Below are 25,283 nucleotides of genomic sequence, written 5' to 3'. Positions count from 1 at the left end.
ACCGTATCACCCTCAGTTACTGTTACAGCAGGCGCGCTGCTCACTCTGTCTTCCTGCACATTCTTCCGTTGCCAATTTATCCATCTGGATCTATCATAGTGAGGTTGCCTAGACTTTCTTCTGGGCCACCAAGGTCTTCCCACCTCTTGAGGGCCCCTGTGAGAATGTCTGGTACTTCAGAAAGATACTAAAAGATGCCCCCATGTCATTTTGATGGACTACCAGCCCCTAGTCAACACCATCCATAGACCACCCATAGCCCACACTGTGGTTTCAGTTGTCTGAGACAGCAGTCATGTGCGTGAGTTGCATTTGCATGAGTGTAGGTGTGCGTATGTGTGTCTATTGTTGACAAAGGTCATTAGCCAAAAGCTTTAAGTGTCATAGTCCTTTTGTTGTGCATATCTGTGACCCAACTGCTGGTGAGCAGCAACTTTCCTTCCCATAATATTGATATGTTTGGCCCCATGTTAAGCAAGACTGCAAGTTGTGGACCAAGGCCTGTGTACCATGCCAGCGATGCAAAATCACCCAGCACACTCTGTCCCAGCTAGGCACATTCCAGATACAGAAGTGATGCTTCCAACACATTCATGTGGACTGGTTGGCCACCTCCCCCATCCAGCATCCTCTGCTACCCCCCTCTCAATTGTCGACCAGGTAACACATTGTGTATAGGCTACCCCCATCTAAGACATCACTTCTGAAACAGTTGCCAGAGCTCTCATGTCTATCTGGTTTGCACATCTTGGCTGCCATGCTCCACAACCATAGATCAAGGTAGGCAGATTGAGTCCCTGCTGTTTTCCCAGTCCATAAACTGTGCAGCATTACCTGTTACAGAACCACCACCTACCTAAAACTAAAACTAAACTCTGCCTGAACCCATGAAGGATCAATGCTACTGACCAGCTACCATGTCATCCTCTGCTCACAGGTATCATTGGATGCAAATATGGAGGAGCATATGGTCAGCACACCATTCTCCTTGCCGTATGTCAGTTTATGAGACTGGAGCCACTACCTGTCAATCAAGTAACCTCAGTTTGCCTCACAAGGGCTTGGCAGACCGGATGGTCACCTATCCAAGTGCTATCCCAGTCCAACAGCATTTAACTTCAGTGATCAGATGGGAAACAATGTTACCACTATGGCAAGATCATTGGCAACCACCACCTACCACCTTAAAGCTAATGGGCTTGTTGAGAAGTGGTATTGCACCCTGAAGGCTGCTCTTATGTGCTACAGGAGTAACAGGTCCCATGAACTCCCATGGGTGCTGCTAGGTGTCTGCATAGTGCATAAACAAGACCTCAATGCCTCACTATCTGAGATTTTATAAAGTGAGACACTACCCCTCCCCAGCAATTTCACATCTTCCAATCACCCCCACTATGTCCAACATCACTTCCTGCATTGGTTGACAGCATCTGACATCACACTGCCAACCTTCATGTAACCTTGTCCTCCTCCCATACCCCTCTTAAAATGTTTGTCCTCAAGGACCTATGCACTTGCAACTTTGTCACACTGCATGATGATACTGACCATGCTGCACTCTGACCCTCATTCTTGGGCCTGCATAAAGTTCTTTAATGTGGTGCCACCATCAATGACACTTTGCTTAATGGAAAGCCAGTCAGAGTCTTCATCAGTTGACTAATATCTACCTGATATCTCATCAGTGAGTCCCCTGATATGGACTCTACCCTCACAGTGGCTTTTCCCCCTACTCCTGACTTTTCTCACCCTGTGACTGCGTTCTCACCTTTTCAGATGCTACTTGACATCTGCAGTAATAACATAAACTTTCGTTATGTCACTCTGTTGCTGAGTGCAAGTGCTTCCCTATGGTAATGGCACACTCGAAGCATTAAATGCTTCAGTTGCATCAGGAGTCCAGCCAAACATTTATTCAATTACTAATTATCTCATAGACAGAAATAATTTTTCTACCCAGATCATCTCCCTCTAAAATTTCCAAATTGGAGACCAGCAACCAATTTAGACATGTCCATGTCTTTGGTCCCAAAATTATCTGCTCTGACTGTGACTATCTACTTACTATCAAAATGAGTCTATTTTATTTTTGTACTCAAGGAAAATTAAATATAATTTTGGAAATGTTTTCTCTGAAATAATTTATGTATAATTCCATTATTGTGTTGCACATATGCCATTACATGTCATTGTCTTCTCATTAATAAAATACACTTTGGCCTGTGCCCTTTTGTAGGTAGAAACTTTCATCAGCGGTGAGTTTTTGATATAGGTTGTGACAATGTCTGTATGTGATGTCTAATGGTTGTGGGCCATTGTATGGTCAGTATGTGCAGAACCTGAGCAGTTGCTTTCCTGGGTTATGAGGTGTGATTCCACTTTATAACAAAACCCCACAGTGGTAAGCATCACCATTTGCAATCAATCTACTACCAAGTGCCATATAACAAGTAATTTTCAGATAAATAATTGGCAGATCATACATAACACCCAAAGAGGAATACAGGTACACACAAGAATTAAACACAACAAAACAAACAGATTTATACAATATGTATAATAGCCATCTGGTACAAATATGATCATAAAATTAAGAAAACATATAACTGAGCAAACTGGAAACAACACACAGTAAACAGTAAACAGTAATCCACCATTCCTCCCTTTAAACAAAAAGTGAAATGGACATATTCAATTACAATATCAAAATTGTCCCGAAAGCAGCCAATATATTAGAGAAGTATGGAGTTCAAATAAGGTTCTGTACACATACTGTAATGTAGAAGTACTTACAACAGATGATACATTCACTAAGTAATGTAACACTTTTGTTTTGAAAGAAGGTCAGTTTTATTCTGGATTCCAGCAACCACATTATTCCCCATTCTTTACAAAACCTTATTTTTCAAAATATTCTCTGTTCAATGCAATGGTCTTATACCACCTCATTGGAAGGTTTTATGTTCCCTCATGATACCAGTCTACTGGTCAACATTGGAAGTAATGTTTTTCTCCATCAGTAACCTCCCCATTATCCTACTGCTTCCTGCAGAGTCCATTCTTCATTGGGTCAAACAGAAGGAAGTTGGAAGGTGAAAGATTGGACTGTAATGTGAAAGAGGAAGAACAGCCCAATGAAGTTTTATGAGCTCCTGTCAGACATTCAGATTTGTGTGAAACCTTGTATTCTCATAGAGAAGGAGAAGACTTTGTATTTTTGATGTGATGAACACACTTCAGTTTTTTCTTCAATTTCCTGAGGGTAGCACAATACACTTCAGAGTTGAGTGTTGCACCATCAAGGAGGACTTCAAACAGAATGACCTCTTAAGAGTTCCAGATGACTGTCACCTTGACATTACCGGCTAATGGTGTGGGTTTGAACTTTTTCTTTGGAGGAGAGTGATGTGGTACCATTCCATGGATTGCCATTCTGTTTCCAGTTCAAAGTGATGAACCCTTGTGTCATCACCTATGATGATCTTTGGCAAATAGTTGTCACAATCAGCCTCATAAGGAACAAGCAATTCTGCACAGATGGTCCATGTTGCTCTTTATGGTCTTCTGTTGAGTGGTGAGAAACCTCGGAGTACCCCAACTGGTGGACAAGTGTGTCAGCAATACCAACAGAGATCCTCATTGTGCAATGAGGTGTTTGTTTGTGATTCAGTGATCATATCAAATGAGGCTGTGCACAGGTTCCATCATTGCAAGAGTCACAGCAGAGTGCAGCAGGTGGAATGCAGGAGATAGGACAGGTCTGTGTGATTTCATTGCAGTGATGACAGATGCCTTGCCCAATGACTCACCATGTTTCTGTTCACTGCCAGGTCTCTGTAGATAGTGCATAAGCACCCTTGAATAACTGTGAAATGTTGCTTTTCCATCAAAAGAAACTCAATGACAACTCTCTGCTTAGAATGCACCTCCTCCATTATACATGCCATTTTGAAGGCTGCATATAACACCACCACCTATCAGAACTTCTTGGAGCTGCAGAGGCAGAAGCTGGAATATTTGATGATATCCCACCAAAAATTCTGAATTTTTCAACCAAAACTGTGTTACTTATTCAGTGCCACTCATGCACTAATTCTGCACCTCCTGTTGATCTGCTTGTTAAGTCAGGCATGCAGGGATTTTAAAACAAACTTTTTAAGTACCCTAACGTCTTAGAAAGCCAAAGCACACCTTCAACATATACTGCTCACTTTATGGCCCTCAACCATTACCCAAAACAACTTAGATACAAACTTGCTAATTCTTAAAGTCATTCACAGCAAATATCAAAAGCTCACTACTGAAGAAAATTTCCACATAGAGAGCACAACACCACAGTAGAAATGGGTTGCCTATGGGCCAAAGCTAGCAGTACATGAATGAAACAGCTTCTGTTTCAAGTCTTCCACACCAACTGTTACACAAGTCACCAAAGACACTCTGTTGGTCAGAGTTTTCTCTTTTCATTCCATGAAGCATAGTACTTGTTATCTCCTGCAGTGATGTACTAGTAGAATTCAAACCCCATTGTATATCTAATAGTTGTCTGTATGCTATTGGTGAAGGTTGAAATAGCTGTTGTCCATAAACAACCTACGAACATTTGTTGACGTGCTTTAATGCATGTTCTATTTTGTATGTTCTACTTAGTATTTCAATTTTAATTTAACATCCTATGAACATTTGTTGACGTGCTTTAATGCATGTTCTATTTTCTGTGTTCTACTTTGTATTTCAATTTTAATTTTGCTTTTCTTTTTCTTCCATTCTTCTGGACAGCAGGGGCCCTTCAGTCCTTGGGGTGACAGAGACATTGCCCTGCCCTGTTTTCCCATGCCTAGTTATGTCCTAGGTTCTCTCCAATCATAGCCCACATGAATGACCTTGAAATGACTTCCAAGGGCTAACAATGAACTGTATTTGACATATCATAGGTGCTAGTACATCAAGCCTACAAATAGATGACAGAAAATAGTTTCAAACTGTCCCACAAAAACTTCAATAATTATGCAGTTGCAAGCAACCAAAGATAGCTTACTGGTAGAAGAAATAGACAATGATCATGCACTAAATGTAACACTATGTAAAATTCCATATATCCAGAATAATAGCAAACTAACATGGAATAAACACAAAGAGAAGTCAATTAAGAAGCCCAGTCTAGTATATAAAACAAAATTCTCATGTTACTGATTCCATTAATCTGTGGGAGGCCTGTAAAGTTTCAGGAAGCTTGTTTATCTCCTCTAATCTTCTGATATTTGCCAGTTAATCATAGGTCATGTCTATGTACAGGCATGACCAGTAGTGTGTGTTTCAAACATGTGAGTGACACTTCATACCTACTTACCATTAATCACATATGAGGATCACAGTTATCACTCCCATTTCGTTGCTTCCAATAAAGACTGTCAGGTAGTAGTGAGATTAAAAATAACATCATAATTAATAATATTTAATATATATGTATTTTAGTTGTCTCCTTCACTATATCTTCCCAGTAAACAGTCCCTGAAGAGATAACTGAATTTTTCCTTAATTATATGTGTGTGTCTCTCTCCGAAACTGTGTTCAGGCAGTGCAGATTTATCTTTCAACCAGTCTTACATTGAGTGTATTCAAGTTAACCTGGGGGCAATGGTTTCCTTCTGCACAGCATCAGGTGGTGGACTGTTGTGGTGAGGATGCAAGCCAGTGGTAGCTCATTAAAACAACGTTAACCAGTCAGTCACTTTGTTACACTAAAGTGCCAAAGAAACTGGTGTAGGTATGTGTATTCAAATACAGAGATATGTAAACAGGCAGAATACAGTGCTGTGGTCAGCAATGCCTATATAAGACAACAAGTGTCTGATGCAGTTGTTAAATCAGTTATTCCTGCTACAATGGCAGGTTATCAAGATTTAAGTAAGTTTGAACATGGTGCTATAGTTTTGGTGCATGAACAATAGGACACAGCAGCTCCAAGGTAATGATGAAGTGGGGATTTTCCTGTAAGACCATTTCATGAGTGTACTGTGAATATTAGGAATCTGGTAAAACATCAAATCTCTGACATTGCTGTGTTTGGAAAATGATCCTGCAAGAACAGGACCATCAATGACTATAGAACGCATTCCAAGTGGCTGAAATGCAACCCTTCCACAAATTGCTGCAGATTTCAGTGCTGGGCCATCAACAATTGTCAGCATGCAAACCATTCAACGAAAGACTATCGATGTGGGCTTTCGGAGCCGAAGGCCCACTCGTCTGCCCTTGATGACTGCACAACACAAAGCTTTACACCTTGCCTGGACCTGTCAACAATGACATCGGACTGTTGATGACTGTAAACATGTTGCTTGGTTGGACATTTCTAATTGTATTGAGTGGATGGACATGTACATGAATGGAGACAACCTCATGAATCCATGAGCCTTGAATGTCATCAGGGGACTGTTCAAGCTGGTGGTTGCTCTGTAGTGCTGTGGAGTGTGTGCAATTGGAGTGATATAGAATGCCTGATACATCTATATACAACTCCGACAGGTGAAATGTACGTAAAAATCCTGTCTGATCACCTGCATCCCTTCATGTCCATTGTTCATTCCAACAGACTTGGGCAATTCCAGCAGGATAATGCAATGTGCCACACATTCAGAATTGCTACAGAGTGGCTCCAGGAAAACTCTTCTTAGTTTAAACACTTCTGCTGGCGACGAGACTCCCCAGACATGAACATTATTGAACGTATCTGGTATTCCTTGCAAATGTGCTGTTCAGAAGAGACCTCCACCCTCTTGTACTCTTAGGATTTATATACAGCCCTGCGTGATTCATGGTGTCATTTCCCTCCAGCACTACTCCAGATATTAGTCAAGTCCATGTCATGTTGTGTTGCGGCACTTCTGTGTGCTCACTGGGGCCCTACACGATATTAGGCAGGTGTACCAGTTTCTTCGGCCCTTCAGTGTAAAACCCATGCATATACACTCAGATGCCATGGTTTGGCAACCATGTCCTTCACTACATGTGGAGTTGTAGGCATGTGTTGCATGGTGTAGGCTGGTGAGCATCCGCCAAGTACTATTGTAAGTTCTCCTGAGTAATGACACTGGCAGCCTGCTTTCAGCATGTGTCGCAGTTAGGCACTTCACACTGTGTGCAGTTGGCATCAGTGGCAGCAGAAGATGACAGGAGCTCTTGCAGAGGACGTCAGCCTTCTAATGGGAAGTTCCATCTCTGCAAGTAGTGACACCAGGTGTCACGGTGCCCAAATCAGAGTAGATGGGAGAGTCGGTGTACCACCCTTTCACAACCTGCTGACCAATTGGCAGAAGGTGAACTGTGCTGGAGCCAGACTGGTGTGTCCCACTAGTGGAGGAGCAACAAATTCTGGAAGGAGGATCTGGCACTAGTAGATGGTACCATGGTACCAGCTGGCAAAGCTCATTGTGGCTGCTTGCTGTGAATGGTGAAGCCCCCATGTGGTAGTCGGCCTGCAGGGCTGTGAATATCTCTGCTAAAACCTCACATCTATTTAAATGAGATAGTAGCTCATTTGTTGTACAAAAGTGCCACTCCTGATCCTGTCCCTATCAACATTTCCATGGCTCACTGTGGAGAAACTGCTTGGTCCTTTCTGTAAGATCACACTCTTTCTATCACACTGCCAGGCTTACAGTGGTGGACCTGGTTTGTCTCACTATGTATTAACAGCCCCATTATGGTAACTGGCATGCAGATATCCTGAGCTCCCTGGCTGCCTATGTCTTTCAAAATACTGCACTGCTATGCCTCCACAGAATGCCCAAAACTAGTGGCAGTGCTAAAATACTCTCTTCCTTTGGAAGTCCCAACTGCCAGGTCACTACTCTGGACTAGTCTGCAGCAAAACTCAGTGCAAATGGGCATCAAAGTACAATATTTACCAAAGAATTTACTCTCTGCAATTTCTAGCTTGCTGGAATGACAATGTTCAGAGGCTGTCAGTTTTTCCTGCAATATTTAGTTCATTGGGTTCTTAACTAAAATTACAATATCTTTGTCACACTACTTACTTTCCCATTAGTTCTAGTGAGAATGTATAACACAACATGTAACTCCTAGCATCCCATTAGCCATTTCATCCTGACAAATCTTCATATACTACTCAACACATCATCACACTTTCAAGGCCCTCAAGGTCTGCTCAATAGCCTTATATTTCTTAAATGTTAGGAAATACATTGCTTACTACCACACACTTCATAGTGTCACACATATAGTCTATTTCACTCTTCATATTTATTACTACCTTAAGCATGATTTGTGATCCACACTATCAGGGTCTGTGGTCTGTGCTACCAGGTTGTATTCGTTGAAGAGGGGGGGGGGGGAGGGGGTCGTCATCAAGCTTCTGCCAAAGGTAGACAAAGGCTGCACAGAACAGAGTGACAGATGGCACCAGTTGTCATGACATTTAAGATCATGGTCGTGCATTACTGCTAATTCTGTATCATCTTTTCTGCTGAAATGCACCCTTCTTGCATTGATTGAAGCTAGTTGAGCGTCAGATCAGTTATGGTTTCAATGTTTTATTGAGGGAGGCTACATTCTGCTCTGCAAGTACCTCCAGTGGTTTGTTGGATCAGTATATGTGTGACTGCATCACATTTAACCTGCTAATAACTGTGACTGTGGCTAGTAGATGGAATATTGGCCCAGTTATGTCAATGGCCAGTACAACTGTGATTGCATTATATTTAACCTGGTAATCACTGTAGCTGTGGCTGGTAGATAGAATGTTGGTCCCCTTATGTCGCACATTGCTCCAATAACTAATATCTGACTTCCCCTCATTTCCAATTACTGCCCTTGCGAGTCTACCCTGCTTGTAGCATTTTGCTACCACCTCTCTGGTGTCATATGTGGAGTAGATACATTATAGCCCTGATTTTTGGAAGTAGAGTTCAGTTTTATAATGTCCCACAGACAACCCTGGCCATATGTTTGTCCAAGAACAAGTGAATTTACACATGTCTGCTTAAGTCTGAATTACCTCAATTGGACCCACTTAATTCTTCCCTCTTAAAGTGCTGGAGTTCCTATGTAATTAGGCATGCCTGTCCTCTCTCTTCTGATATTAGTAAAACTTCAACTTTTCTCATTCACATGAATGTTTTCAAGGCCCCCACATCAACTGGCAAGGCTGAATGGTGAAAGACTAAAACAACATATTACTATCCACTACCAGGAACTGAACCAGTGCATACAACAATGCATCGTCTAACCTCTACCAATCCTACTGACAGTACAGGAGCAAATTCTGCTGACTAGGCTCTATGATGAGTCCCAGCTCAGGTGGCATCTCCTCTTGTGTCTTCTGCAACCATATCAAGTACTGCTCTGGTGTTAGCAGTGCTGGAGTCTTCTGTCTGTGCACTGTATGGTGAAGGGCTTCCTGTAAGCTTATCATTACCACCCATGCATACCAAATGTGGGCTACTAATGACTGCAACAGCACTGTGATAGGAACCATTGCAACCAATACATCCACTCATGGCAGCATAACTCCCAGATCCTGATACATGGCATCACTGGTGCCTTGGCAAAATCCTGTCATTTAATCTGTCAATTTTTGTAATATGTGCATATTATTCAATACCTCCCATACCAAAATTGACAGCTGTGTGGTATGCCACTTCATCACTGCCTTACTGCCCTGTTCAAATCCCTAATGTCACCTCCAAGCAAGGTATCTTCCAAACAGTTATGCGCTTTTTTAATTATTGCTCAAGCCCCCAATAGCAATACTGAACACCCTATAAATTTTAACGAAAGCTGTTGAATGCAAAAGAACATTGATTAATATTTAGCAAATTGATCAGTTCACTAAAACACTGCCTTAATGCCAATGACCTCAAGCCTCTGTGACACAAGCATGAATTCCTAAGTGTTGGACACCACAAAAATTCAAAGTCCTAACTTCTTTAAACACAGTTAAAGTCCAAGGACACTGTTTCAGAATCAGTCACCTAAATATGGTAAAAGTAATTAGAGCCCAACCTGACCATATCAGAAGCTAAATTCTGTTGGTATCCCAAAACACAGTACAGAATGTTCAAAATTAAACAGAGTCCCACATATTTCACACAAATTTGTAGCTGCAATAGTTTGCCCAGAATGAATGTTTTAATGTTTTTCATTTATCTATGCAAGGTGCAAATTAGTTTTCGTCCATTTATGTTCCAACAGCTAAGTGTGGCAGTGCTCAAATGGAAACAGAGTCCCACAGCTACAATTTTGCAGCAAAGTCCCATTTGCTTACAAACACAATCACCAAAAGACACAAGATGTGAAAAGCCCAAGTCCTCACTGTATTACACACTGAAGATATCCTAATTCCACATTCTTTTCAGAAAATTCTGTCTTCCATTTGCACATAAACGTGAAATGTGGCTACGTTTAACACTTCTGGAACTGCAAAAACTGTTACCAAACTGTCATGCTGAGCAACACAGGTCTGGTGTCAACAAAGCTGTGTGGATTTTTGTCCAGGAGTTTTGTGTCAGCTCTGGTTAAATACCTTTGATATGAAATCCCCCAAGCTGTTTCACAGAGGAAGACTGCACTGCAGTTCCTTCTCTAAATCCTCACACAAACAAATAAATGGCTGACATTGAAATAAGTGTACAAGGAATAGAAAAGCAACTGGAATCACTCAACAGAGGAAAGTCCACTGGACCTGACAGGATACCAATTCAATTCTACACAGAGTACGTGAAAGAACTTGCCCCCCTTCTAACAGCCATGTACCTCAAGTCTCTAGAGGTAAGGAAGGTTCCAAATGATTGGAAAAGAGCACAGGTAGTCCCAGTCTTCAAGAAGGGTTGTCGAGCAGATGCGCAAAGCTATAGACCTATACCTCTGACGTCAATCTGTTGTAGACTTTTAGAACATGTTTTTTCCTTTGTATCATGTCATTTTTGGAAACCTAGTATCTACTCTGTAGGAATCAACATGGATTCCGGAAACAGCAATCATGTGAGACCCAACTCGCTTTATTTGTTCATGAGACCCAGAAAATATTAGGTACAGGCTCCCAGGTAGATGCTATTTTCCTTGACTTCCGGAAGGGGTTCGATACAGTTCCGCACTGTCGCCTGATAAACAAAGTAAGAGCCTACGGAATATCAGACCAGCTGTGTGGCTGGATTGAAGAGTTTTTAGCAAACAGAACACAGCATGTTGTTCTCAATGGAGAGACATCTACAGATGTTAAAGTAACCTCTGACATGCCACAGGGGAGTGTTATGGGACCATTGCTTTTCACAATATGTATAAATGACCTAGTAGATAGTGTCGGAAGTTCCATGCAGCTTTTTGCGGATGATGCTGTAGTATACAGAGAAGTTACAGCATTACAAAATTGTAGCAAAATGCAGGAAGATCTGCAGCAGATAGGCACTTGTTGCAGGGAGTGGCAACTGAACCTTAACATAGACAAATGTAATGTATTGTGAAGACATAGAAAGAAGGATCCTTTATTGTATGATTATACGATAGCGGAGCAAACACTGATAGCAGTTACTTCTGTAAAGTATCTGGAAGTATGCGTGCGGAACGATTTGAAGTGGAATGATCATATAAAATTAATTGTTGGTAAGGCGGGTACCCAGTTGAGATTCATTGGGAGAGTCCTTAGAAAATGTAGTCCATCAACAAAGGGGGTAGCTTACAAAACACTCGTTTGACCTACACTTGAGTATTGCTCATCAGTGTGGGATCCGTACCAAATCGGGTTGACAGAGGAGATAGAGAAGATCCAAAGAAGAGTGGCACGTTTTGTCACAGGGTTATTTGGTAACCGTGATAGCATTACAGAGATGTTTAGCAACCTCATGTGACAGACTCTGTAGAAGAGGCACTCTGCATTGGGGTGTTGCTTGCTCACCAGGTTTCGAGAGGGTGCGTTTCTGGATGAGGTATTGAATATATTGCTTCCCCCTAATTATACCTCCCGAGGACATCACGAATGTAAAATTAGAGAGATTCGAGTGTGCACAGAGGCTTGCAGACAGTCGTTCTTCCCGCAAACCATACGCGACTGGAACAGAAAAGGGAGGTAATGACAGTGGCACGTAAAGTACCCTCCGCCACACTGTTGGGTGGCTTGCGGAGTATAAATGTAGATGTAGATGTAGAAGCTATGTCAAGTAACTGCTTTCCGTTGACCACCACTTATTTGCATAACTTTCCACATAAAGGAGCAATATTAATTCTGTCTGCACCATTATATGTGTGCTCAAATTCTCATCAAAAAACATATTTCACACAAATTTGTAGCTGCAATAGTTTGCACAGAATGAATGTTTCAATGTTTTTCAGTTAGCTTTGCAAGACGCAAAATAGTTTTTGTCCATTTATGCTACTAAATAACACTACTGTACTTTATAGCACATCATTTTCCCTAAATTTGAAGTGCTCTTTCTGATGTGCTGATCAGAATTTATGTATACACAAAGGCTAACAAATGTGGGGAAAATTATTAACAATCAAAGACAACATATCATTAAAATTACAAATATCACAAAATAGTCATGTGGAAATGTGTATAATGACACCTGCTACCATACACTGCCTCGCTGTTCATGTGTATGTCTTGTATTACTTTTCAAATTAATTATTAGTAACAAATTAATGGATTTTGTGATTTATCAGTGAAATATTAATGCTACAATTCAGACAAGTATGTCAGTTGTTGTGTTTCAACAAGACCTTTACAATGAGCACTCACTCTATTATGTACCTGCACTGGTTCAAAGTTATAAATTATTCAGTAAATTGTACATATTGCAGATTTGTTTATTTAATATCTTTCGATATAAAATTTACATAAATCATATCAGTATCTCAGCTGATTCATCTCAAACTCCTCTTTCATTTGCTGTATCATACTTTGTTGTACTAATATGGATTTGCATGTAATCGATGCAAAAGTGGATAAAGCATTGTCTTAAAGCCATGTGCTGAAATGGGGCAAACACTTGTAACATCGTGTAAGTGCCAGCTGTTTGAAACTGACAGCTCCATATGGAATGGATCTGTCACTGATCACTTGCTCACCACCATCTTCCTTCCTGGTCTCACCCACTACCTGGCTGAGCCGGCCTCACTGGTCACCGTGTGTGCTCCCTTTAAGTACAACTCATGATCAAACTTCTCTCTCCAAATGACAACAAATGAACGTCATATCACATCTGACTTATGTAGTGCATCCTACTCTCCCAAAACTCCTCTGAATAAACCTCTGCCCTTTGCTTCCTATTGTAGTCTAGCAAACACACTCTACAATCTTCTCACCTCATTCCTCATCTCTGATGTGTTAAAGACTGGTCTCAACGCCATCAATGGCTAATGATCACCATATCTTCTTGAATGGTAAATGGCACCTCACTCAGCAAATGATTCTGCAGTGACCTCACTCTGCACCTGGCAAAGAGGTGAAGCACTGCCACATCTACAATGGATGGAATGCAGAGCTGCTTTACTGTATACCACCCATCGGGCTGCAGCAGTGTGTGACGGACTCATAGCAGCACACGCAGACAAAATACCCTTACCCTTATTGTTTTGTCGTGAACAAATGATCTCTTGATCCCCTTTTATTATACATACTCATTACTTTCTAAGGAATTCCTTTGTTGTTACTTGAAAACTTTACAGAATTTTTGTAAAATCCTAATGTGTAATGGAGAGATATTTAGGAGTGAATACACTAAAGATATTTTATTTTATTCCTTTTAGAATGGACACTGCATTGGTAACAATATCCTTTGTCCTTGAGATATCAGAGAAAAAAGTTGAGGTATGGGTGATTGCTGTCTCTGCAATTTGTGGTATTTTTGTGTTGCTGTTGATCATCATTGTGCTGATGAAGGTATGTTCTTATCTTCTTGTTGATTATTATTTTAGGCCAAATATTACATGATGAGTGGAACACTCATTGCAGTACAACAGTACAAACTCTGTTGAAGTGAAAGATGTAAAACTCCTTCAAGTCAAAACTTTTGAGTGACAATTTATTTTCAATATTTGTATGTATTTAAACATTTTATAAACAGATGGATGTAGAATTGTGAACATAATATTAGATTTCAGATGATGTTTCATATTATTCTACTCAATAAAATAAGTTTTGTCTTGACACCTAAAAATCCTTATACTTGGTAGCATGTAAAAGAAGAGAAATAATGTGTATTTCTTATGAATTTAGCAATATTTCTTGAAGTAATATTGCTGAAACTGTGTTTATATATGGGGCACTCTTCTAAAGTATAATTTGTTTATATTGAAAAAATTACACTATTAAAACATTTTGATTATTATGTGACAGCTAAAACATTAATCTACATTTCAGAATAATTTCTACCAATATTAATCCTAACAATTGCTGGGGAGAGGGAGTACTTTATGGTCACCTTTTGAGAATATTGTAATTTAGTTATTCTGGTAATGTACTTCATACTTTAAAATTTGGGAAAAAATTTCTTCTACTAGGTTCCATAATTGATTTTCAGTAACATATAAACTAAAAATGTAAGTCGTGGTAATGTGTGTAACTTTTTCGAACAAATTTAGCAATATTATGAAATATTGCTACTCACCATGTAGCTGAGATGCTGAGTCACAGATAGGCGCAACAAAAAGACTATCATGAATTATCTTTCAGCCAGTATGGCCTATGTCAGAAACAAAACACACACACACACACATGCAAACACAACTCACACTCACGACTGCAGTCTCTGGCAACTGCACTGCTGTCATGTGTGTGTCAGTTGCGTGTTTGCATGAGTGTGTGTATGTGTGTGTCGTCTACTTTTAATGAAGGCTGTATTGGCTGAGAGCTAATTTGTGACAGTCTTTTTGTTGTGCCTACCTGCAGCTCAACATCTCTGCTATACAGTTAGTAGGAACTTAACTTTTCATATGTTGTTACATTGCATCCTGGATTTTACGTTGTTTGATTTACAACAAATGTCTCATTTTTATTATCAGATGAAAGACCATTCTTACACATCAATATACATTTAAAAAGTATGTAGTGAATTAAAGTCAATGACAAATAATGAAATTTTTAGGTTTTTTTAAGTTTTTTGTGGTGATAATAAAGTAACTCCCATTTGGTAAAACACGTTATTGAAACAGTGTTGGTACTGCAAAAATTGTGCTACAAGGTTTTTTCAGGTTGTGAACCATTCTTACACATCAGTATCTATTTAAAAAACTACATTATTAATAAAAATTAAAAGCAATGAATGAAATTAAAAAAAAATTGTGATGAGCATAAAGTATTTCCACTTGGTAGTACCCATTACGGGAAATGTGGTCGTATCGCTAGCATTAAGGAGCATGTCATAATGAACAACTAACTCATGAACTCCATTCTCACAAAAATCTATCTAATTTTACAACTACTTTGGAATGGCCTTGCTGTCATGGCTCTTACTGCATAAATGTTTAGGTGCAGTATCAAGTGGTAATTGTTTGAGGGACATGAAAGGGAAGCAGTGGTTGGGAAGGGAGTAAGACAGGGTTGTAGCCTATCCCCGATGTTATTCAATCTGTATATTGAACAAGCAGAAAAGGAAACAAAAGAAAAATTCAGAGTAGGTATTAAAATCCATGGAGAAGAAATAAAAACTTTGATGTTCGCCGATGACTTTGCAATTCTGTCAGAGACAGCAAAGGACTTGGAAGAGCAGTTGAATGGAATGGATGGTGTCTTGAAGGGAGGATATAAGATGAACATCAACAAAAGCAAAACGAGGATAATGGAATGTAGTCGAATTAAGTAGGGTGATGTTGAGGGTATTAGATTAGGAAATGAGACACTTAAAGTAGTAAAGGAGTTTTGCTATTTGGGGAGCAAAATAACTGATGATGGTCGAAGTAGAGAGGATATAAAATGTAGACTGGCAATGGCAAGGAAAGCGTTTCTGAAGAAGAGAAATTTGTTAACATCGAGTATAGATTTAAGTGTTAGGAATTCATTTCTGAAAGTATTTGTATTGAGTGTAGCCATGTATGGAAGTGAAACATGGACGGTAAATAGTTTGGAGAAGAAGAGAATAGAAGCTTTTGAAATGTGGTGCTACAGAAGAATGCTGAAGATTAGATGGGTAGATCACATAACTAATGAGGAAGTATTGAATAGGATTGGGGAGAAGAGAAGTTTGTGGCACAACTTGACCAGAAGAAGGGATCGGTTGGTAGGACATGTTCTGAGGCATCAAGGGATCACCAATTTAGTATTGGAGGGCAGCGTGAAGGGTAAAAATCGTAGGGGGAGACCAAGAGATGAATACACTAAGCAGATTCAGAAGGATGTAGGTTGCAGTAGGTACTGGGAGATGAAGAAGCTTGCATAGGATAGAGTAGCATGGAGAGCTGCATCAAACCAGTCTCAGGACTGAAGACCACAACAACAACAACAATACATAAATATTAAATGTTAACAGTAATTATTAATTATAGCATATTCAGTGATAATTAACTTCAGAGCAACTAAATCTAATATAGGAAATCTGTTAATATTCATACTGGGTCGCATCTAAAAACTTTTTTGTATTAAATTTTATGAAACACAAATAACCAATATATTTCTATTTTTATAGGCAGGGTTTTTTAGAAGAGAGAAGAAGGAAGCACTTGAACAGTTAGTGGCAGCAACTGTAAGTTCACAAAACGTTCCTTATATGTATAGTAAAATATTTAGGCTTTGAAAAAGTAGATCTAATTATCTTTAAAACATTTTTATGATATCAGTTTTCATTAGAATACAAACAGTGTGTAACACCATTATGAGCATCTACAGAAATGAAACCAAGGGAGAGGCATAATATTTTAGAGCACATTTATTTATAAAACCTTACAAAAATTCATTCCTGTTCATTTTAATAGATGTAGTGAATTATTTTCATGTTTTTTATTATTATTCTTCACATCTATAAAGCTTAAGAAACAAATATTCAAAGTGACATTTGTGTTTCTTGTGTAACAAGTAACCCATATCCAGTATTTACCTAGGATAATGTGATGATCTAAAAACCACACCAAAGTTACTCATTCCAGCATAGGATCAAACCAAGATGATCTCATTATTCACAGCTTAATAAACTGTAGTGCAGCCATGACAAAGCCTTTAGAATTCTTAAACCTGCATTTGCCTGATGAGTTGTGTTGTGATATCAAGTTTGAGAAGGTACCAGTTCCTAGAGATTACACTGTCACAGCCGGCCGGAGTGGCCGAGCGGTTCTAGGCACTACACTCTGGAACCGCACGACCGCTATGGTTGGAGGTTCAAATCCTACCTCGAGCATGGATGTGTGTGATGTCCTTAGGTTAGTTAGGTTTACGTAGTTCTAAGTTCTAGGGGATGGATGACCTCAGAAGTTAAGTCCCATAGTGTTCAGAGCCATTTAGCCATTTGAACCATTTTTGAACACTGTCACATTTAATGAAGTTTCATATTGTTTTCTCCCTCCTTTGTAACATTACATGTAGCCTCATTGTAAGGTAAATAATAATTGTCAAGACTGTCACAGAAATTTGTTTACCCAATGAGATTGTGGTTGCTGTGAAATATGATTTATTACATATCTATTAGTATGACTCTTGACCCAAATATATAACTGAGCCCATTTATGCACAACATCCAGGATTCAGAAAGGCACGCTAGCCCTGAATTAAACTGACCTGGAAGACTAATGATAAAGGCTGGCATGCTGACCAATCTGGATGTGGTTTTAGGTGGTTTTCCACATAACAGATAGGTAAATACTGTCCTGGTTCCCACGTCTCATCTAAGATACACAATGCACAAACATTTCAAAAACGACCTCACACTGGAATATGTACTTTACTGTAGATGCAGACAGATGGGTTACATGAATTCTGTTCCATGGGGAAGGTGTGACATCAGTAAAGGCATCCAGAGCACCAATGTCACTAACATTGCTTGAACACATATACAAAGGACCATATTTAGGCAGGTGCAACATGTGCATAGGGCAGCAAAATTTTGGGGGCGGCAAGATGTTGCCATCCAAAAACAATTTTTTCAGCGCAATTTTAATGTTCTTTGGATCAACATTCAGGCATCTAATAATTTATTAACAAAGTATTAAAAATATTTCTACCTGATATTAAACTTGTATTGTACTACTATTCTGCCTGTATAATGTCATCCATACATGAGTGCATTGTCAAACAGAAAGTATGCAACCTGTGTGGGCACCCACCTCAGTCCCTGTGTCGCATGCTATGCTAAGCCATGGCTATTCTAAGCTGGTCAAACAGGAGGCGGGGGCCTGTACTAGACCACACTTGCCTGTGGCGTGCATCTGACAGTTTCTGAAGTCCATGGTGGGCAAGTGTGCACAAGGTGATGGTAGAAATAGAAAGACTGACTGAGTTGATGCATGTGCATGTATTTTTGTATGATATATGACACTGTAAAAGGTAGCAACAAGAAACAAAATTGACACTAGTGTACATCAAACAATTTCCTCCCACAAATTCATCGGAAAATGCAGAGTTTTCAAACCTTGTGCTGTCACTGTGTCTGCCATAGCTGCCCACAATGATAACCACAGAGTTGTAATAGTGATCAATAACTGCAAGCAGGTTAATTGAAAACAAGTTTTGTAACAAAAATATTTTCAGCCATTACTTTTAGCACACTTCCTTTTAACATGCTTCCCACCTATGCCCCCCCCCCCCCCCTTCCCCCTCAGTGGAGTTAGGAAATGGCCTCTATCCCATCAGATCTATCCCAATTTGCTTCCAGATTTCCTCTGCTGGCTGAGGTATATACTGTGGCTGTAAGACATTGTGCAGTTCTTGACACACATATTTGACTAAATGTAAGCCGATTCCCTTGTGGAGTTTAAAAGCAACGGTGTAGTGTGCATCACCGGAGGCCAAACATCTGGAACAAAATGCACTGCTCATTAGTAATAAATTAGTTATATGAAGTAAAATAATTTGTATGTGGTGTGACAGACAGGTGAGGCTGTTCCAGCAAAATGGAAGAATCTACAATACCATCTAAAATTAATCAATGGAGGCACAGGTCCAACCAAGAAGTACCGTAATTGGCCATGGGTAGGTCATTTGGAGTTTCTTCCTGACACACTGTCACCATGCCATGCATCATCAAATGTTGAAGAGTCAGAGGAACCACTTCCTGAGGATGGGGATCAAGAGGACAAAGTTTAATTGAAATCATGATGTTAGTTCATCCAGAAAAAAGCCAAAAAAAAGAAATAAATGAAAATGTAACTGCAGACATGAATTATCAAAACACTAGAGACAGTAATGAGAGAGAGAAGGATGAGCTTGATGATACAGCAAATTATTTTTGAATTATGCACACTTTCCAGATATTTCCAGCTCAAACACAGACTCATTTGAAATTGCAGCTGAAACAGAATTTGGAGAGACTGAACTAGTGATATTATGTTCAGCATAACAGAAGCGCAATCCTTCCACATATTGCTGCAGATTTCAGTGCTCAGCCATCTGAAAATGTAATCATGCAAACCAGTCAACAAAACATCATCAATACGGGCTTTTGGAGCTGAAGGTCCACTCGTATACCCTTGATGACTGTGTGACACAAATCTTTATGCCTCACTTGGTCCCATCAACACTGACATTGGACTGTTGATGACTGGAAACATGTTGCCTGGTCAGATGACTTTCGTTTCAAATTGTGTCCAGAAGATGGACACGTACATGCACAGAGACAGCCTCATGAATCCGTGGATGCTGCATGTCAGCAGGGGACTGTTCAAGCTGGTGGAGGCTCTGCAATGGTGTGGGGTGTCTGAAGTTGGATTGATATAGGCCCCCTGATACCTCTAGATATGGTTAAGACAGGTGACACATATATAATCATCCTATGTGATCACCTGCATCCATTCATGTCCATTGTGCCTTCCAATGGACTTGGGCAATCCCAGCAGGGTGATGTGATAACCCAAATGTCCAGAATTGCAACATAGTGGTTCCAGGAACGTTCTTCTGTGTTTTAACACTTCTGCTGACCACCAAACTCCCCAGACATGAACATTACTAAGCATATCAGGGATGCCTTGCAGTGTGCTATTCAGAAGAGATCTCCATCCTCTCGTACTCATAAGATTTATGGACAGCTCTGCGGGATTCATGGTGTCAGTTCCCTCCAACACTTCTTCAGACATTAGTCGAGTCCATGCCACGTCATGTTGCGGCACTTCTGCGTGCTCTTGGGGGCCCTACATAATATTGGGCAGGTGTACCAGTTTGTCTGGCACTTCAGTGCATATTATGTAATGAAGTCACCTTTGCAAATTTGGAAGTATGAAACTTCCAATGTTCTTTTTAGCACCAGAGAAATGTGTCAGAAGCCATAAGTTTGTTTCAGTGTAGGCGACTGAAGACTGGCCTGTAGCTCACTCTTGTTTGCACATGGTGCTGATAATATTTTTCAGTTTATATTTTATTTATGTAGAGCTATGTTTTAGGATTATTACTACTTCTGAAAATATATAGTTATAGTAAATAATAAAATAAGTAATGATTTCTGACATGAATAATGTTTACTGCAAATAATGTTCTATCAAGCAGTGACAGAAGAATCAATTGACACGATAAATAATGTACTCACCTCAAACAAATTCACAAGACTTTCTTCTGAACCTTTGGGCTTTATCTTGTTCATTTCAAGTTTTAGATTTTTGGTTAAAGGTGCTCATGTAATGTTTCCAACTGTTTGTGAGACATTCAAAAATAACTGAAGAAATGATCTTCACAAAACTACAGTGTCCTGCAAAGACGGTGAAATTCAATGTTGTCTTGTCATTTAGCATTAATTTTAGATTTTGACTTGCTTTGTTTCTTTAAAGCAATGTCCACACCCTCATACTCTTATGAATTAATGGACAGCTCTGTAGGAGGATTCATGGTGTTAGTTCCGTCCAGCACTTCTTCAGACTGGACAAGCAATTGACTCACTCACAATGAGTGCCACTGCATCATGCCCATGCTGTTTGACCATAATCAACTGCAGCAGGCAACAGAGCACTCTGAGACCATGGGTGGCCTGCTTTCTGTTTCACACAGCCTTACTCTCCATGTAATCAGGTTCCTTACAAGATATTGTAACTAGCATGTTGTTTAATTCTTCATCTGTTCATCATTATGTTGCATTCATACTTAACATAACGTTTAACATGTGTCTCAACTGAAAATTAAGATATGCATACTCATCTTCAGATAAAACAGCACATCTTGAACAACTAGAGATAGTATGTTCAAACACCCAGAATATATGCTTCAATATGTTGTGCAGAAATGATTAGCATTTCAGTCACCTCAGTCCAGAATATGTACTGTCACCTAGCAAGCACAGGGTCTGCCATGTGATGTGACAACTTGTTTGACGCATGATGGCACTGACACTTATTTGGTGCAAATGGTGTCCTGTGGTATAGCCAGACATGCTGCACTCACCTGGTTCCGAAGTTCATCTGTGGTGGCTGGCACTGATTCACAGCCCTGCACCCATCATTTCACCATGTCCCACACATTTTCGACTGGTGACAAGTCTGGTGATCTGACAGGCCAGGGTAAAAGGCTGACATCTTTTCACAACAAGAAGGCACCTGTTCTTGCAGTAACATGTGACCGTGCATTGTCTTGCTGAAACATGGCTTCTGGGATGTTGTGCTTCTAGGGTGTGGCTACAGGTCACAGGATACCATTCACATAGGTCACACTTGTCACAGTGCCCTGGATATGCACCAAATGTGATTTGTGGTTGTACCCAATAGCATCACACAATATGACCTTAAGTTGGCACTGTATGTCTCATGAAAATGTAGTCATAGTGATGCCATTCTTGCTACTTGTGGTGAACCAAAATGCAGCCACCATTTTCAAACAAACAGAACCTGGATTCATCCAAAAACACTATCTATGACTATTCCTGTCCCCATTCTTGATGTCATTCCATACACCATTGCCATCTAGCATGTTTCTGCACATTCACCAAGGTAGGCAGAGAAGTGGACGACGTACACATAACCCATGCCATAATAAATAGTGATGAACTGTCAACCTTGATAGTGTATAATGTGTTCCACTGTTAACAATGCACACTCTTTCAAATTCACTGATTTGACAATATGGTTCGTGCATACATTTGTGAGGCATGCTGCATGCCTGCTCAAGTCACACTGATCCATTATCTTCAGTTTCTACATCTACATCTACATTTATACTCCGCAAGCCACCCAACGGTGTGTGGCGGAGGGCACTTTACGTGCCACTGTCATTATCTCCCTTTCCTGTTCCAGTCGCGTATGGTTCGCGGGAAGAACGACTGTCTGAAAGCCTCTGTGCGCGCTCTAATCTCTCTAATTTTACATTCGTGATCTCCTCGGGAGGTATAAGTAGGGGGAAGCAATATATTCGATACCTCATCCAGAAACGCACCCTCTCGAAACCTGGCGAGCAAGCTACACCGCGATGCAGAGCGCCTCTCTTGCAGAGTCTGCCACTTGAGTTTGTTAAACATCTCCGTAACGCTATCACGGTTACCAAATAACCCTGTGACGAAACGCGCCGCTCTTTTTTGGATCTTCTCTATCTCCTCCGTCAACCCGATCTGGTACGGATCCCACACTGATGAGCAATACTCAAGTATAGGTCGAACGAGTGTTTTGTAAGCCACCTCCTTTGTTGATGGACTACATTTTCTAAGGACTCTCCCAATGAATCTCAACCTGGTACCCGCCTTACCAACAATTAATTTTATATGATCATTCCACTTCAAATCGTTCCGCACGCATACTCCCAGATATTTTACAGAAGTAACTGCTACCAGTGTTTGTTCCGCTATCATATAATCATACAATAAAGGATCCTTCTTTCTATGTATTCGCAATACATTACATTTGTCTATGTTAAGGGTCAGTTGCCACTCCCTGCACCAAGTGCCTATCCGCTGCAGATCTTCCTGCATTTCGCTACAATTTTCTAATGCTGCAACTTCTCTGTATACTACAGCATCATCCGCGAAAAGCCGCATGGAACTTCCGACACTATCTACTAGGTCATTTATATATATTGTGAAAAGCAATGGTCCCATAACACTCCCCTGTGGCACGCCAGAGGTTACTTTAACGTCTGTAGATGTCTCTCCATTGAGAACAACATGCTGTGTTCTGTTTGCTAAAAACTCTTCAATCCAGCCACACAGCTGGTCTGATATTCCGTAGGCTCTTACTTTGTTTATCAGACGACAGTGCGGAACTGTATCGAACGCCTTCTGGAAGTCAAGGAAAATGGCATCTACCTGGGAGCCTGTATCTAATATTTTCTGGGTTTCATGAACAAATAATGCGAGTTGGGTTTCACACGATCGCTGTTTCCGGAATCCATGTTGATTCCTACATAGTAGATTCTGAGTTTCCAAAAACGACATGATACTCGAGCAAAAGACATGTTCTAAAATTCTACAACAGATCGACGTCAGAGAGATATGTCTATAGTTTTGCGCATCTGCTCGACGACCCTTCTTGAAGACTGGGACTACCTGTGCTCTTTTCCAATCATTTGGAACCTTCTGTTCCTCTAGAGACTTGCGGTACACGGCTGTTAGAAGGGGGGCAAGTTCTTTCGCGTACTCTGTGTAGAATCGAATTGGTATCCCGTCAGGTCCAGTGGACTTTCCTCTGTTGAGTGATTCCAGTTGCTTTTCTATTCCTTGTACACTTATTTCAATGTCAGCCATTTTTTCGTTGGTGCGAGGATTTAGAGAAGGAACTGCAGTGCGGTCTTCCTCTGTGAAACAGCTTTGGAAAAAGGTGTTTAGTATTTCAGCTTTACGCTTGTCATCCTCTGTTTCAATGCCATCATCATCCCAGAGTGTCTGGACATGATGTTTCGAGCCACTTACTGATTTAACGTAAGACCAGAACTTCCTAGGATTTTCTGTCAAGTCGGTACCTAGTATTTTACTTTCGAATTCACTGAACGCTTCACGCATAGCCCTCCTTACGCTAACTTTGACATCGTTTAGCTTCTGTTTGTCTGAGAGGTTTTGGCTGCGTTTAAACTTGGAGTGAAGCTCTCTTTGCTTTCGCAGTAGTTTCCTAACTTTGTTGTTGTACCACGGTGGGTTTTTCCCGTCCCTCACAGTTTTGCTCGGCACGTACCTGTCTAAAACACATTTAACGGTTGCCTTGAACTTTTTCCATAAACACTCAACATTGTCAGTGTCGGAACAGAAATTTTCGTTTTGATCTGTTAGGTAGTCTGAAATCTGCCTTCTATTACTCTTGCTAAACAGATAAACCTTCCTCCCTTTTTTTATATTCCTATTAACTTCCATATTCAGGGATGCTGCAACGGCCTTATGATCACTGATTCCCTGTTCTGCACTTACAGAGTCGAAAAGTTCGGGTCTGTTTGTTATCAGTAGGTCCAAGATGTTATCTCCACGAGTCGGTTCTCTGTTTAATTGCTCGAGGTAATTTTCGGATAGTGCACTCAGTATAATGTCACTCGATGCTCTGTCCCTACCACCCGTCCTAAACATCTGAGTGTCCCAGTCTATATCTGGTAAATTGAAATCTCCACCTAAGACCATAACATGCTGAGAAAATTTATGTGAAATGTATTCCAAATTTTCTCTCAGTTGTTCTGCCACTAATGCTGCTGAGTCGGGGGGTCGGTAAAAGGAGCCAATTATTAACCTTGCTCGGTTGTTGAGTGTAACCTCCACCCATAATAATTCACAGGAACTATCCACTTCTACTTCACTACAGGATAAACTACTACTAACAGCGACGAACACTCCGCCACCGGTTGCATGCAATCTATCCTTTCTAAACACCGTCTGTGCCTTTGTAAAAATTTCGGCAGAATTTATCTCTGGCTTCAGCCAGCTTTCTGTACCTATAACGATTTCAGCTTCGGTGCTTTCTATCAGCGCTTGAAGTTCCGGTACTTTACCAACGCAGCTTCGACAGTTTACAATTACAATACCGATTGCTGCTTGGTCCCCGCATGTCCTGACTTTGCCCCTCACCCGTTGAGGCTGTTGCCCTTTCTGCACTTGCCCGAGGCCATCTAACCTAAAAAACCGCCCAGCCCACGCCACACAACCCCTGCTACCCGTGTAGCCGCTTGTTGCGTGTAGTGGACTCCTGACCTATCCAGCGGAACCCGAAACCCCACCACCCTATGGCGCAAGTCGAGGAATCTG

At 40.6% G+C, this 25,283-nt stretch overlaps 1 protein-coding gene across 1 annotated transcript in view; it reads left to right on the top strand.

The window, feature by feature from the left end:
* The window catches only part of LOC126188103 (integrin alpha-4-like), a 506,794-nt gene that overhangs the window by 458,030 nt on the left and 23,481 nt on the right, over positions 1 to 25,283 (top strand). Inside the window, exons 22-23 of the mRNA XM_049929569.1 lie at positions 13,768 to 13,900; positions 16,641 to 16,697. Of these exons, the coding sequence (XP_049785526.1) occupies positions 13,768 to 13,900; positions 16,641 to 16,697 (190 nt within the window). The remainder of the gene's footprint in view (positions 1 to 13,767; positions 13,901 to 16,640; positions 16,698 to 25,283) is intronic.

The sequence above is a fragment of the Schistocerca cancellata genome, chromosome 5 (assembly GCF_023864275.1).
Source record: "Schistocerca cancellata isolate TAMUIC-IGC-003103 chromosome 5, iqSchCanc2.1, whole genome shotgun sequence".
Classification (NCBI taxonomy): Eukaryota; Metazoa; Arthropoda; class Insecta; order Orthoptera; family Acrididae; genus Schistocerca; species Schistocerca cancellata.
The sequence above is the reverse complement of the archived record's forward strand: the minus strand, read 5'-3'. Positions and strand labels throughout refer to the sequence as shown.